General features: G+C 38.6%; 1 protein-coding gene across 1 annotated transcript; it reads left to right on the top strand.

Moving 5' to 3' along the window:
• The first annotated feature begins 848 nt into the window (after positions 1–848).
• cdkn2c (cyclin-dependent kinase inhibitor 2C (p18, inhibits CDK4)) lies at positions 849–10,758 on the top strand. The gene is made up of 3 exons (XM_061033477.1): positions 849–2,408; positions 3,849–4,206; positions 10,735–10,758. The coding sequence occupies exons 1-3, from the start codon at positions 2,277–2,279 to the stop codon at positions 10,737–10,739; spliced, it is 495 nt and encodes a 164-aa protein (XP_060889460.1). The 5' UTR covers positions 849–2,276; the 3' UTR covers positions 10,740–10,758.
• Positions 10,759–17,385: the final 6,627 nt, after the last annotated feature.

The raw sequence follows: 17,385 nt of genomic DNA, 5'->3' as shown, positions 1-17,385 counted from the left end.
GCGATAGTCCTATAATTATAGGCTACCAGTGGGCCTATTCTTTGAAACGTGTCTCTGCGCATAAAAGTTATTGCGCCTAACAGTGTAGCCTATAATATCTTCAAGCCTAAAGATCTAATTCTAGACTAATAAATGTGCAGACCACGATGAGCATGTAGCCTAGATACATCGGTAACAACAGTTTTAAGGGCGAATTGGTGTTTGGGAGAAAAAAAAAAGATTAACAATTTGTTTTTCTTCTTTAGTTGCAAACAGCAAACAAAAGACAAGAAGGAAGTTATCGATCGGATGAACAACGAACCTTTCTTTATTTGCACACACAGCCACTTACTGAATGTCTAATTGTCCTGTTTTGACACAGATTGCCTAACAACTATCACCGGTCATGTGGTCGATTTGAACAATGTTTTCACTTCACTCGAGCCCTTAATGACATTATAAAAGCTCACAAATGCTTCACATATAGGGAAGTATGTATAGCCTCGACTATCACCTGCCCATAGCTGCTGGAACCAGAAGTAAACCAAGCTTTTGGGCTCTACTAAGCTCCATCACTAGAGGGCGGCAAGATGACACGAAGCTGATGGGTACCCACCACCACAGTTGCTTCAATGTACGTCTCTGTTGTGTCTGTTGGGGTTTAGACAGTTCAATATAAACCAAAGTGCGTAGTTTTTTCCCAAATTCTTTGGCTTTCTGAAATGTAGGCTAAACCCTGTATCAGTGGCATCTTATTTATAAAGGGGCGGATTCACAACCGCTTCGTTGTTACAGCATCATGTTACAAAACTCCACGTCCCCGCCCCCTTTTACAGATTCCATCCAATCACACCATTTCATCTTTTAGGCAACATTGTTTAAAAATTATTTACTCAGCCGATGTGTGAGGACAAACATCCTATTGTCACCAGCTTTAGCTGCACTTCTAACGAACCTTGCATGTGACAGTATGCCACTAACGATATCTCAGCAGGAGCTGCACCGTGTTTGGACATTCAGCATGCATGTTTGAGAGACAGTATTGACTCGGACATTATTGTGACAGCGGCTAATGGAGGATTTACCGTAGGGTAGGTTTCCTCTCGAGAAACAGGATGATCGTGCCATTTTGGCACGGACTTGCTCCCTTCTCTGATGCTCTCAGCCCTAAAGAAGACTTAATAACAGGATCGTAGTCGAATTGGATACCAGCCCTTTTTAAAATTAGTCATTGTTTTTTTTTTTTTACATGAGCGGGAAGTGAGTGTAAATGTCCGCCGTAGCCATTTTAATAACTGTTTTGCTTTTTATCTTGGCCTATTTCTAAGGCTTTCGACATGGTAGGATTGTACAGTGACCAATCTCATGAAGGAAAGCTTGTGGTATGGGTATAATTCATGGTATAGGCTAAGTACAGTTAAAGAACATAGCCTAGTTCTAGCCATTTTTTCTTATTTTCTTAATTTTTTCAAGGCTATATCCTAAAAAAATAAAAGTGTAATTGCTGTTGCTGTATGCTACCCATATCCATTGACTAAAATGTATTGGCCTGCATTAATACTTGAGGGTCTTGTATCTTCACCAGATCAGATAAACATCTGATCATTAGACTGTTTCTGTTGCTAGGTGGTGCTCTTACAACATGTATAATTTTAAATGTTGCTATGATATTTAATGCATTGGAAAGAATTTGAGTATGCCAGTCACTCATAAGCTAAACTGCAAAATTAAAGACTAACATAGCCCGTATGAAAGGTGTATATAAAATCAGTTAAAGTCACTATATCAATTTAGTATCAAAGATCAAAATATGCAGAAAAAGAAGGTGTGATTTATATATATATATTTTTTTAAAGTAGTCTATCATGTGTTTTAGTTCCTACTACATTGCATATTTATAAGAAATCGATGTTTGATCAATCCAATCCAGAATAATTTAAATGTATGTAAAGGTGAAAAAAGATACAAATGAAAGGTCTGGGTCAGGTGATTTTAGTATACACATTGAAAAGTAATCCTATTGTGCTTGTTGTTTTCAGCCCTGTCTTTGAGGACCTCATTATCTGCTGCTTACATTTGTTCTTTTTTAAATATAGATTATTGAGACGTAAGCCCCATTGTCCTCGTGTGATGTGGCAGAATTTTCTCCTTGCTGTATTGGGTCATCTAAGGTTTCATGTAAGGGGAGGTGGGGCCTCAGAGAGCTGTAGGCCAGACTCTCTCCTGGATTAAAGCAATTCTTCACCCATCATATTATTGGGAACGTTGGATTCTATTTCTTGATATTTTTTACAAGAATGGCCGAGTTGTCAGAAGCAGACATGCTCTGCAATGCCTCTGCCAGTGGACAACTACCAGATGTGTTGATTTTGCTTCAAAATGGAGCCGATGTTAATGGATTCAATACTTTCAACAGAACTGCATTGCAGGTTGGTACAAACGAATTTTAAATTAGTTTCTTTCAAAGTGCTTTTGGGGAAATAAACATACTCAATGCTCGTAGTGACGATGTGACACACATGCCACATGTTTGACTTCCTTCTCCTATTGTACTTTTGTGATGATATCTGATTATGTTTTATATCATTTCTTAAGTTAATAGGCCTATAGATAGACAGATGTCAGAGGACGATTCTTATCTTACCTAAAAATATTTGTCAAACTAATCAAATCTTTCACACAAAAAAAGGCCTATAGTTTTGCTGTAAATGATTATTTTAAGTTTAGCCTATATTATTACTGTTATTTTGATCATTTAATCGCTTGTTTCTATTTATTTTTACTGCTCTTACCTTCTTATTGCTGTTATCTATTTTTATTTGCTTTTAGCTCGTTTCTTCTTTAAATCTTTGGTCCTTTTGAGCTCAGCTTGTGTTGTTGGGTTCTTGTCTTTCCTGGGTTCTTATAATGGCCGGGTTATATATGTCTGGGTATCTTGCTATATGGGTTCTTTTCTGTTGGATTGTCATTTATTATTTGGAGTATTTTGCATTTGTTATATTCTTTCTGTTGTTTATGTTTTTCTGTGTTTGGTTTAGTTTGCTTTGTTCTTGTTTTTGCCTTTGCTGCTTGTCGAAGCACTTTGTAAACCTGTGTTTTTAAAGGTGCAATATAAATAAAGTTATTATTATTATATTGTAAATATGAAAAAAGTGTCAGCTGGTTTTAGCTGAGCTATAAAATGTTGCTGTTATAGGCTAGTAGGCTATCCGTTTTAAATGTGAATGTTATTGACATACAGATCTTGAAAAATAAGTTGCACTTAAATAATACAATTTTAGTTGTGTTGTATCAAAGAAAGATAATTCTACATAAAATAGGCTACTTTCGTTTTAGCAACTGCTGTGCAGAAAAAAACAGCAGTTATGAAGAGGAAATGAGTTGGGCCACACAAACAGTAAGCTCTCCACATACGTTATTCACAAAAACCTAAAAATAGTCATACAAATATCCTGTTGCTACCACTACTAGGAATTATGATAATGACACGGGTCACTTAGATTATCACCAAATTGAGTAATTTTCTGTCTTAAAATTAATACATCTGATTTATACATAGCATTTATCCTGTATGCAGCTCTAATGTTGTTTCAGTGATTAAAAAAAACAGCTATCTATAACCCCTTAGCAACCATCTACATGCTAATATTCTATGAATTCCTACTTTTGCAGTAGCCTACATTGTCTTAAACACTGTAAAAGAGGCTGTCATGTCGATGAATAACAAGCTTAAGTCTGTAAAATGAGCGTGTAAAGCCTGTAGTTTTATAAGCCAGGCTAAAGCGGCCTACTTTGTTCTTGGTCGTTTCTTCTTATTCAGCATCTTAATCAAAGCCTAATTTGTGTCTCCTCTTTCGTTCTTTGTAAAGGTGGTGAAGTTGGGGGACACTGCACTTGTTGAGGCCCTCCTCGAGGCAGGGGCAGACCCCAACGTGCCCGACCCGGTCCTGAATCTCACCGTGACCCACGACGCCGCACGCGAGGGCTTTATAGATTCTGTGCGCGTGCTTGTGGACCACGGCGCAAACACGAACCTCGTCGATGGACACGGTAACCTGCCGCTGCACCTGGCCGCCAGGGAGGGCCACCTTGACGTGACGCAGCTGCTGATTGAATGCACCGCCAACCCCCAAACCGCCAACGGCGAGGGATACACAGCCGGAGAGCTCGCGCTCCTCTACGGGAATACTGACACCTTCAATTTCATCCAGGAATATTTGGGTGCACGTGAGTCTAGGTTGTTTTTACTAACGTCCCTTTAAAAATGTCGTCCAACTAATAGACTCAAGTTTTAGTTTTATAGACAGGGAGAGAATTGCTGTAGCATGGTATAACGCAAACTTGACTATCCTAAAGGAGAGTAGGCCTATGAAGTCGAATATTTTCCACGAATAACGAATATTTCTGTTAGCCTACTATATAAGCCAATATGATTAGGATATATAGATGAAAGGCTTACAGGCCCAAACAAAAAGCTGATGTTCCCCCTTCTCAGCAGCTGCCCCTGTTACGTCGCGCGCTACGTGTAGGCCTACAACATTTGGGAATCCAAGGTTCGACTTTCCTTCTTGTTAAGTGTAGCTGCAACATTTACAAACACGCTGTGAAATGAATGTGCCTATAGGCCAGCAGGCTAATACAAGAAGACATGGTAACGGTAACACAAATTCATACAGTCCAAATAAGGGCGCAGTAACTTGCACAAAAACATATAAAACTACCGTAAGAACATGTCAAAAGATAACAAAATATAAATACCTTTAAAAATGAATGAATTGCTTTTTAATATAAAAACTTTACTTTAAAATAAAACCACTTTAAAATATCTTAATGTGTGTATTTGGATGTTTGAAAACAGCTAGATGTAGAGACACATTTCCTTAAAAATGTTAGGAGTTTATTGCTCTGCGGATCTTTTATAGACTTTTAGATATCATTTTACAAGTATGGGACATATTTAACTGAAATAGATTCACCATTATCACTCAATAGATTAAATAATCTCTTTATAGAGTGTTTGGTAGGCTATTGCTTTTGTTTTGTGTTTATTCCAATAATTGACTGCAAATTCTTCTTGTACAAATCCTTTATCTGTGGGATTAAAAAAAAAAAATCTAACAACAGAGTTCCTTATACACCCTTTGTCTTACTTTAATCCAGGACACTCTGGACCAAGGATATAATAGTTTGGGATTTTTCATTAGTCTGTAGGCCTACTTTTATTTCGTTTTGATTTTTTGTTTTCAATTTTAGTTTAGTTTTCATTCGTTTTTATTGCTGGTTTGTTAGTTTATTTTAAGATAAAAAGCAAGGACATTTTCTCTAATTCTATGTAATTTTAGTAAGTTTTGTAAACCCATTACGTTTCAGTTAGTTATTGTTTTTTGGTATTTATTTGAGTTTCAATTAATAAAAATGTTTTTGTTTTTTTACATTTTAGTTTTCATTTATCTTAATAACCTTGCTCTCAACTAAGCAATTCATGGACAACTTGTCTAAACCCTATGAAAGTCTGCAATGTTTTTAACACCATGTCAAAGTCGCTTGTAACAAATTAAAACTTAAACTCTTGTTGTCTGATTATTATTTGGGTTAAACCCATTTCCTCCAGAAGTTGAAGAACTTAGACGTACGCTAAGCCTGCTTGAACAAATACATGGACTGCTTTTACTGTGTAGTTTATGAGTGAATGCGATAAGTTATCATCAGACTTGGCAAGTTAGTCAAGACATCCTACTCCCCAGCTTCTCAATCCTTCCTGTATGATCTTGGACATCCCCTGTTGGACATCCCCTGAAAACCTCAGCAGGAATGTGATGCAGGCATCCCAGATTTCAGATCCACTTTTGGGTTACTTTTTATACAAATGAAATTACTTCCTGCTCCCTCCTGATGGCTTAACTTCTGACCCTATTTTTAGGGCTACCCCAGCTGTCATTACGGCCACTAGTATTAGTGATCTGATTCCTTCTGTCACAAAACAAAGGTCATGACCACCATCCCTTGTCATCAAGACTAATGGCAAGCATCTTATTTAGCACAACACCTTTATTGTATAACATATTATCGGCTGATAACACAATTAAATTTTTCGCTCACACAACACAAGGCCTGTGATACTCCACCTGCATCAGTAACTCTATCCCATTCTAGAGATAGTTGGATTGGGGTCTGCCCCCGCCAGAGTTATTTATTATTCTTGAATATTTGGAAAAATACTTCAGACAGTTGTTTTCTTTGAAATCAGGAACCACTTGCTACTAGATTTTTGGTTGCAAAAAATACTTTTTCTTACTTTATATTACTTTGATGATTCAATTCATGAATTCAATTTCTGCTGAGAAATTATATTGAATGTATTGCTGTTTAATATTTTCCTGTGAGAGTGAAAGTTTCTTGCTGCAGGGGTGTTGTTGTTGTGTTGTTGTCAAAATTACCGTAAATGTTGAACCAATTGCGCACTAGAAACACAAGGACGTCGTTTTAACTGGGGAAGCTGCCACTCTCTGTTGCAAGTAGAATAGCTACAGTCAAAATGATAATATTACCAAAAATAAATTATCTCTTTTCAATGATCCCAACCCAACCAATCGCTGGACTCCATAATAAATAAGTTATGAAAAATAAAAAAACAAGGATTAAACTCACTACACTGTAAAAAAGTAAAGACACAGGAGGACTAGAGGCACCTAATTTTTAGTTCAACTTCCTCGCAAACCAATTACAGTACATCAGTGGAAAAGCTCTCAGCCTCACTCCAAGACCAAACTCATTTTGAAGCAACCTGGACCCCTCTTCTTAGGGCATTACATTTACAAACACCTCCACCTGTAAGCCAGAGCGCTCAACCCAATTAATCAATCATCTACAAAACACTTCTGTTCTCACTACCACCATAACAATAATCACCATATCTGTTACCACTACTTATTTGTGTCTGTTAATTTTTATACAACTACTTCTCTAGTGTTTTTTCTGATTTTGTTTCTTCCTGCATTAATATAAACTTGAGTTTTATCTTTTTTTTTAAATTTATTTATTTTTTGTAATCATAAGTTTGGACATACTAATGCATAAATTAACCTGTAAAACCTGAACAAGACTTAACAAGCAAAAACACGACTACAACTCCTTGTTGTGGTAAGCGCTGCTAAGGTTTGTCCCAGTTGTTGTTTTCCCAGTTCTACTTTACTCCCCCAGTTTTTTGTTGTTGTTTTGTTTTGTTTTCATTTATTTTTTCTCTCATTATTTTTTTTTTTACTTATTTTTGGCACATCTCTGCCCGATATAAAAAAGCAAGTATGTACAACTATCTGTTGGTTTGTGCGTGTGTGTGTGTGTGTGTGTGTGTGTGTGTGTGTGTGTGTGTGTGTGTGTGTGTGTGTGTGTGTGTGTGTGTGTGTGTGTGTGTGTGTGTGTGTGTGTGTGTGTGTGTGTGTGTGTGTGTGTGTGTAAAAGTGCAACGGCTGCCTCTCGAACTGTTCTGTCTTTATTAATGTTATCAAAAGTCCACGTCTGTAACAGTGATCATGTAATGACTTGGGCTACTAATCCATGGTGATATCGTGCGGGGCTGGTTGGGGATGGCTGCGGCAGGTGGTTTCTTGGTGGTAGGGCAGTGGCTGGGGCAAGAGCAAGGACCCACAATACCCTCTCTGACTCTCAAACAAGGAAAACAACACTACAAAAATATAGAAAGCATAGTTAAACAAATAACTAACTAAAACCAGACAAAACAAATCAACTCAGGGAGAAATGAAGGTGTCGCCCCTCAATGGTCAAACTGCCTCCATACGGTCTGGTAGTTGACCACTCTGGGAAAAGGCACTGGTTTTGTCAGGGCCGGCACTCTCCTCTGGGTCTGGCTGTGGCTCTATAGACAATAGATCTCCGCATGACTCCCAAAAGTAAACAAATAAGAAATTACCAGTGTGGGCGCTCCTTGTCTGCCATGCCTGCTCTGCCTATGGTTGTGCTGCTGGTTGCGTGCCTCTCTGATGGCCTTCTCTGACCCCGCACTTCATTGCTGTGAAGGCTCATGGTGGATGGTGTGGCATTGTAACATTTTGGTTGCAGTTGATTATTATAACACATTTGTTGTATGATCGCTATGCAGTATGGTATAAGAGATAATAATAATATTGTTTTCTTCGTGGTTGCATTCTGTGGCCTAAGTTGTGGGTGGTAACTGTGCTTTTGCCTTATAATCGTGTGTGCAGTACGTCCGAATGAACTGGTGATTATTGCATCTGTGTCTCATTATCTTTTAGAAACCTTAGCCCTGGCGTATATGATCCCTGTGCATTGAGAGTGTGTGCGCATGTGCGTGTGTGTGCGTGTGCGTGTGTGTGTGTGTGTGTGTGTGTGCGTGTGCGTGTGTGTGTGCGTGTGTGTGTGTGCGTGTGTGTGTGTGTGTATTTGCTTGGGTGTGTGAATGGGTACGTTTGTGTGAGGGGAACTCGACTGTTTAATCTGTTATGTGTCATTAGGCTATGTATTCATGTGTATACTTGTAATGTTACTCTTCTTTTTCTTTTATTCTGAGTCTTGTCAAGACAGATCTCTCAAGTTGGGTTGTTCATTGACTGTTGCCTGTGAAATTGCCCCCCCCCCCCCCCCCCCCCCCCTTTGTCCTTTGTGTCACTGTTTCACTTGTTATGTTATTTCACGAATAAAAGGAAAAAGAAAAAAACATAGTCGAGGCATGTAAATGTAAAGCAACAATACGACATTTGTTTTGACGTTGTTTTGTGGTTGTTTGAAGTTGCAGACAAGGTATCATTATGTCTGAGCCCATCTTGGACCAGTCTTATATTTATATAAGTCTTATAATATAAACTTCCATGACGACTGTTTTCATCAGCATTATTTACAGCAGGCTGATAAAGAGCACCAGACTAGGAAGTGACACCACATTCAGGTCTAAGCATTTCTGATTTGCTCGAGTTTGTTAGTATCAGACTAAAAATGTAATTCCGAACATGCTACTATCGTTGCTGTGTCTTTTCTGAAAGCCCCGTGTGGTCAGTCTGTCTCGATGAAAGGGTTTCGTGAACGGTCGGCTATATGAATCATAGCCTTACAAATATAAGTGTTGCTCTTTGTGGATATAGCTTAAGGATCTGATAACACATGTTTTAAAATGTGACAAAAATAAATATAAAATCATATGGAGGCAACCAAAAGCACGAGAGGAGCTGCGCCAGAAAGTAGACCCTGAACATTCACCCAGACCTTTATGCGGTCGAAAATTAAAGTCTTTTTATTTCTCGAGGCTGTAATGTAAACGCTACTCTCCTGCGTTTGTGTGTGTATGTCTGTGTATTTCGTAGGAACACAAAGTCAAATTATAGGTAGGCCTACGTTTAGAGACACTTGATTTTGTAGCCTATAGGCTATTAAAATGCAAAAAAAAAAAGAAAAGAAGAAGAAATAGTTAAAGGCTTTGGTATATATTGCTCCTATCTAGTCTAAAATAAAGTTAAGAACAGTTACAATGAAATACTCCTCTTATTCATTTCGAACCAATTCATTTTAACTTGTGTCTGCAACATGTGGCTATCGAATATAGCACATATGCGCAATGCAACCAGTTAAACTCTAGTTGTTTTATATAGCCTACAATCCATGCTGTAATTCTGCTTTATTTAAATAAAATGGAAAAAATATAAATGTAAGACTTGTGTATTGTTCTGTTCAAATCGAATATTTTAGGCTGAAGCTGTTATATCTGTCTGATTGGATGCATCCTTTGGAAAGCCATTTAATTCATAAAGGCTATAAACAGTAGTTATTCTTCAGAACGACCCAGCTGTAAAACCTTCTGATGCGAAAGCTGTTCTGATTTTGAGCTGAATGTTTAACATTTAACAACATACTTCAGACATGATCATCGCTCACCCCAGGCCTACTTATTATTATTTTATCATCTCAACTCAGATGACCTTATCCTTTCATGAATTATTATTACTATTAGTCTAATACATACATATTAGTATTATTATCATCATTATACATAACCAAACCGGTCATTAATAACACAAATACTACTACTAATAATAATAATAACAACTATTACTAGTAATATTGACATTATTAAACTTAAAAGAAAGAAAGAAAAAAACAACACAAAACAAACAACAATCATAGAAAGATTCAAATAGATAAAACGTGAAGAAAAAAAAACTTTCACACATTAAAAGCTTGTTTAAAATGTAATGAGCAATGTTTTGCATGTGGATAGATCAGTGCAGTCTTGAATTTGTTTGTAGAGTGAGTTACAGCGGGACATAAGATGATGTGCCGTAAAGAATGTTCTTGAAGTAGTGAAGTCTACAGGCCTAAAAAAAAGGCATGGATCAGTGTTTCTGCAGCAGAAAAGGAGAGAAAGCCGGGCTGAGACGGGCTATGTGTTTAAGGTTGAAGAAGGCAGTTCTTGTTTATCCAAAGGTCATTGTGACTTCTCGAGTGTGGACGTGCGCTTTGATTGACATGGGCAATGAGAGTAGGCTGATCAACGAAACGACCAAACTGAACGCAATTTGCATTTAAAAAACACATTAAGGTTATTGCTTAACAAATCACATCAGATTTAATATTTCTTGTAATTCCATGGACGTGTAAAACACCATTTGAATGTGTATTTCTCATTTGCTTATTAGTTTGGCCCTTTTAATCACATTTATTTAGGCTACAGCCTACTTTACTTTAACTCTGCAACATAAACTAATTTAATGTTTTTCTTCTGCCTTACAGATTGAAGGACAACGAAGACGAAGAAGAAATGCCAGTTATGGTTCCTCTCTTTATTTCTGAAAAGATTGTCAATAAATCAACTGCAGTGAGAGAAGGTCTGTGAACTCTTTCGGGTATCCGTGCTGTTATATTTTGTCTGTAGTGATGACAGGGAAGATGTGCATGTTTCAAAAAAGAAGCCTAAAAACCTATAATTTGTGACTTAACAAATATACTTATCCTATCTAAATAATAGCTTATTATGCTATTTAACTATAAGGCTTTCGGGGATTGGCATTATTAAAGCAACATTTGAATTAGCATATGCTTACTGATAATCTGTGAGCCTCTGAATAGGCAATATTTTATGTAGCTAGGCCTACAGATAAACACTATGTTGTAGGCCTACACATGCGATCAAGACAGTCCTCACTTCTGGAACGCTGGGCTTTTATTTTGAGTCATTTGTTACACCTTACCGCAATGCATACTTTACACACTCCGCGAAACATCGTTATTGCTGGTTTGACTATCATTTCTGAAGTTGGGGGTGGCGCGACCGCAGTGGAGCATTTTTGGCTTTATGTGCAGATACTCTGCATTTTTTTAGATACTGTAATGCCCAATAACAGTTCAAAATGAATCAGTTAGTATCAGCTGCTACTCGCAGACTTGACTTTCAATTCAAGCGACGCTAGCAGGCTACCACCTGTAGGCGTAACCCCCTCCTCCCCCGCTCCTACCACCTGTAGACTTACTACCACCTGTTCCGTCACATCAAACTTCAGACTGAGTATAGTTTGTCAAATAATTCAAATAATCAGAGTTTAATGCTTCTTGTTGTTCGAATCTACAGGGGACTTTAGTAAGAAAGCTTTAAAATAGCCCACCTTTCACTTCATGTGCTTTTTTCACAAGGCAGCATGGCCTAAAATATAAGGATAATCTAATAGCATGATTACGATTAAATAAAAAAGTAATGAGATTTGGAGAACTTGATCAATATTTTATTATTGTCTTGTAGATCTAGGCCAAAAATACTGAGAGTCACAGAAGTCCAACCAATACTATAACCATTCAACTTTTACTGATATAGCGCCTTATCACAACATAATTTATAACTTAAAAACTTAACTTAAGATGGCCTACTCTGTTATATAGTGTTTACAGAAATGCAAATATGAATACAATAACAATAAGAAAACACAACACTTGCCAACAGTGGCATGGACATTAACTTGCAGACACTTTGAGCAGAATGAAGCTGGTGGCCATCCATCAGAAAGTGGAAAAGGGGAGAGACAGAAAGAGAGAAAGGAACAAAGACGAACAGGCACAGCAAAAAATTTAACAGATCAGCAGGATCAGCAGTGGATGGCCCTTGCTTTGCTGTCAGCAGCAACAGGAAACAAGCTACACCCACTGGCAGTTATTTTTTAGGATCAAAGGCATTCAATTTTTTGCCTGTAGTTGATAAAATTATGCAAATGTATGTTTTGCAAACAAGGAAGGGTGAACCAAACATCCACATAAAACATATACACACCCCATTGCATGAAACACCATTCACATAAAAGCAAACACTGACTGAGAATCTCCATCTTAAACAGCAGTCATGTAAGCCTAAATCATTCCAGTGAGGGTGAATCTTTTTATTTCATGGAATGAACAGGTCACCTGAAGCTCACAGTCAGGGCTAAAATTCAATCTGGACTGTAATTCATGACTGTTATTAGGTGCAGCTGTTTTAAAGTTCAGTGGCTGGCCATCAGTGCCGGGACCCATGAGTCATCAAAGATGTGAGCACATTCGATACTCAGATGGGCATGTTTAATACAGTGCAGACTTCATCTAAAACAGTGAGTCACAGCTGGGCTGTCCCTGGAATGCAAATGGAATGTGCTTTGTTAAGGGGATGACTTTCTGGGGCCCAGCTACGTGGGGGGCCATATTCACAACAAAAAACACACAATCTATTCATCATAGCCTGTGTCAAAATACAATAACCTTTTCTTAAAATTCAATTCAATTTAAATTCTTTTTTTTGCGATGTTAATGTTATTGAACTTAAATGTTAGGCCAGTAATGTCCGACTGTACAGCGATGCCAGGACCTGCACAATAGTCAGAATGTCAGAAAGGAGAGGAAGCTAACTTGACAGCTCGAACTTGTTGACAACCTTTTTTTAATCAGCTACCGCTAATGATCCAAACCACATGTATTTATATTATTAAATGATATCTGCAGAGTATCCATTCACCTGGCCTTGGAGGGGCCCAGCCATCTCTGTGGGCGGGCCTGTGCATTGGTACTTATTCCTCATTCCTGGGGTGCTGGTTTCACTTCTGAGAGGTTTTGCAGAGGTTCATCTGTAAATACATACTTGCATGGATGCCCACACCAACAAGATGACAGAGTACCTGTTTGGCAAGCACACCCTGGGTAGGAAAAGCTAAATGCAGAGTCAGGATTAAGCTTTCAATGAGAGTCTTAATGACGCAAAGGCTTTAAAAAAAATAAACACTTAAACACTGCAAACAATTACTCATATGATGCCGTGCTCATGGTCAACTGCAGTAGCGAATGTTTTTAATTATGAGTGTAAACTTCACGGTTTTAGGACTCTACGCTGCTCTGACTTTGACCGCTGATTCAAACCAATATCGTGTTCAACCTAAAGGAAAGAGGCTCCACAATATTAATTGAGGGCATTTTACAACAGAAATAGTTCTGTAGAGTAATGAACTAAGCAACAAATAAGGTTCTAAATGCCATCACAAACCCCTGATCCTCTTGACACATACACATATGGACCATAATAAAGTCAGGTACAAACAAATATGCAGGTACAAACACACAATAAGTAACAAAAGGCATGTTTCCATCCACACTTTGCAGGGGGAGAGCATAGGATTTAAAGACAAACGGATAGTGGAGGGCCAAGTTGATGACTGATTTACCGGTCCGGCTTAAGATAAAGATAAAGATAAGATATACTTTATTCATCCCAGCAGGGAAATTGAGGTGTTCCAGCAGCCAGCATACATACAAACACACACACAACACAACACATATATACATACATACAAACACACAACACAACACATATATACATACATATCCCACCCATACAAAAAAACATGAGCTCACAATACAGTTTGATATATGCAACTCAGGCTAAAGTTTAAAAGTTTAAATGTCTTCTGTCCTTACTTAAAGGGGAGTTGTTATAAAGTGCAATTGCAGTAGGTAAAAAAGTGTTTTAAAATCTGTCCTTTTTGCAGCTTAGCTGCTGTAGCCTCCCACTAAAAACACTCTTTTGTTCACACACGAGATTGTGTAAGGGATGCATGTTATTGTCCATAATGTTCAACAGTTTCTGTATCATCCTTCTCCCCATCACCACCTCCAGGGGCTCCACAGCAGTCCCCAGCACAGAGCCAGCCCTCCTTATCAGCTTGTTAAGCTTTTTAGAGTCACAAGCCCTGATGCTGCTGCCCCAACAGACGGCTGCAAAGAAAATGGCACTTGCCACAACAGTCTGATAAAACATGGATAACATTTTGCTACACACATTAAAAGACCTAAGCTTCCTCAAGAAGTAGAGTCTGCTCTGACCCTTCTTGTAGACGGCCTGTGTGGTGCTTCCAGTCCAGTTTATTGTTCATGTGCACCCCCAAGTATTTATAGCACTCCACTACCTGCACCTCATCCCCAAGGATAGAGATGGTGCTTAGCATAGGCCTGTCCCTCCTAAAGTCCACCACCATTTCCTTGGTCTTTGTTACATTTAACAGCAGGTGGTTCTTCCCACTCCATGCAACAAAGTTATCCACCAGCATCCTGTATTCTGTCTCCTCTCCACCACTGATACACCCCACTACCGCAGTATCGTCTGAGAACTTCTGTAAGTGACAAGCCTCAGAGTTATACTGGAAGTCTGAGGTGTATAGTGTGAAGAGGAAAGGGAGCAGCACAGTCCCCTGCGGCGCTCCTATGCCACTGACCGCCCGCTCAGACACAGACCTCCCCAGCCTCACAAACTGTGGTCTGTCAGTCAGGTAATCCATGATCCATGATGTGGTGGTGGTGTCTACCTGCATCAGCTCCAGCTTCTCACGCAGCAGTACTGGCTGTACGGTGTTAAAAGCACTTGAAAAATCAAAAAACATAATCCTCACAGTGCTATCAGACTTGTCTAGGTGAGAGTGGGCTCTGTGGAGTAGGTAGATGATGGCGTCCTCAACCCCCACCCTTGGGCAGTATGCAAACTGCAATTGTTTGCAAAGCACCTCACCTCCCTAGTAGGTACCACATTATTGACACAGAAGGAGATGTAGTCAGTTATATAGTCCGTCATGGAGTCAATGTTATTCCCATGGGGTTCGCAGAGCACATCCCAGTCTGTAGCCTCAAAACACCCTTGCAGGAGCTCATTGGTTTCCTGTGACCACCTCCTGACTGTCCTCGTGGTTACCGGTTGCCGCTGAACAATGGGTGTGTAGGTGGGACTAAGCAGAACCAGGTTATGGTCTGACACATATGTGTAAGATTGCCCCAGTTTATATGTTGTATATTATCACGTATTCTGGGAATGGGGAGAGAATAACACACTGGTGAAACATATTAGGGTGTGGCAGGAAACACAGATGGGGGCAGGAAGTGGAGGATGAGCTATATAAAACAAAGATAACAAAAAAGGGAACTTAACTAGGCATGAGAAGTGTCAATGTCACAATCACAATCACAATGACCGTTTTTGGTCAGGTATGCTTACACACACAAGGATTTTAACTTTGTGAACTGTGCTCTCTATGTACATAAGTATAACATTAATTATCAACAATAAACACAAATAAGCAAAAACTAATATGTAGACTAAATAAGATAATAGTGCAGTGGTGAGTAGTGCAAAAGATGCTGAAGTAACATGTAGAAATGTAATGATGTGACAGATGGGTTCATTTAAATGAGGTAGAGTTTTACAGTATTAACATTAAAGGTGTGCATAGATTGATAATTTAAATTAAACAATATATATGTATATGTAAATTCACAGAATTATTTCACAGCGACAGGTCTGACACTCTGTGACTGTTCAGCGTTCATCAGTGTGACAGCCTGGGGGAAGAATCTGTTCTTATGTCGGATTGTTTTGGCGTACAGTGATCTGTAACGCCTGGCGGAGGGGAGGAGTTTGCACTTGCAGGGATTAAAGCAGAAAAAAAAAAATTGACTGAAAATTCTCAACGTATAAAACAAGTAAAAAAACAAATTGAATATGTGTTTTCTATCTAAGGAATAAAACTGACACATTTTTCTTTTTTGAAGCTCAAGATCTAGGCTGATATGAGCTTGCTTCTTTTTAACAAATTTGACCTACAGCCAGGTGATTTTTTTGCCTATAGAAATTAACAGGTGCTGCAGGTGTTCTATACAAAACTTTGAAGAAGTGAAAGTCTGAAAAGTAAAAGAAGTTAGGGGGGTCTGGGGGGATTCCCCCCAGACGGACAATCTAGCTATTCTAACATTCAAATTAGGCTTTTTGGAGCATTATGTGATTAGATCATGATAAACGAGGACCTTGTTTTGATACTAAATAAGAAGCCTACTCTGTTCTTAACCTTAAGCAGCCTAAAGTAGTAACAACACAGACATACCCTCAAACAAGTTACAGAAGTTAGAGTACAAATGCATCAGACTTTAGTCTGGAGTAACAAATGAAAAATAGTTACTTTGCAAAAATTTACCTTTTACAGAATATTATTTATATATTATTTTAATGCATTAATGTGTTCCTCATTTTGTTGTCATTGCTAATCCTATTTACATACCTGTAGATACCTTGTGAATTCCCAGGGCATATAATAAAGATATTTTGACAAATAGTGTATTTTCTATAAATTCAGTGGCGTATAAGTATATTTTTATTAAGTACAAGAAGGCTTCATTTTTTTTTTTTTACATTGGACAGAACTTATGCAGTATTGTATCTAATAACTTTCACCCACTCAGTCGTTAAAAGTAAACTAGTGCTGGCTGGTTAAGTTAATATAACATGTAAGCATTGTGTCATCAAACGGTGCAGTTTAAAGGTGATTCATGTCGCGCGGTGCTCTGTGTGGGTCATGTGTTGTGTCACCTGTTGTCGTGACGCGCGTTCCTAACGGAGTGTGTCCGGTAGCGGAGCACCCGGCGACTGTCTGCTCTGCCTGCACGAAATAAAACTTTAACGGTAAACTCCGTCATGTTACGGATTGTTATTTCCCTTGTAATTGTTTCTTTGGTCTGGTAAATAAAGTTGCGCACCGGAGCCTAAAAAAAAAAAAAGTCCGGACATGACGGGCAGTGCACGCTGATGCTCGCTACCACAATAAAAGCCTCCTATACACCGAGCCGACTTCACGCAGCAGATACAAGTTCTGACTGTAGCCTACATTGAAATGCCACACAAACGAAAAACTACACTTGTGTTACAGGATTCAGATAAATGCCTGACATTAAAAACAACATTTTGCACGTTTGTCATTAACCCACAGTCTGCTCGACTTTTTTTTTGTCTGACACTGACTAAAAATATTACAATTGAGGGAAATCCGTCGTAGCGACTGATTTGTTTTCACTTGTTTTCCCTGTTCTAAATAATTCCGTGACTGACAGCTGACATGCTGA

The sequence above is a fragment of the Labrus mixtus genome, chromosome 3, assembly GCF_963584025.1.
Source record: "Labrus mixtus chromosome 3, fLabMix1.1, whole genome shotgun sequence".
NCBI lineage: Eukaryota > Metazoa > Chordata > Actinopteri > Labriformes > Labridae > Labrus > Labrus mixtus.
This window is presented reverse-complemented; position numbering and strand designations above follow the sequence as displayed.

Excerpts from the sequence above, each read along its gene's own strand:
- cdkn2c (XM_061033477.1), top strand. The coding sequence starts at position 2,277 with ATGGCCGAGTTGTCAGAAGCAGACATGCTCTGCAATGCCTCTGCCAGT. Across the intron at positions 2,409-3,848 it reads TCAACAGAACTGCATTGCAG|GTGGTGAAGTTGGGGGACAC; the intron begins GTTGGTACAAAC and ends TTCTTTGTAAAG.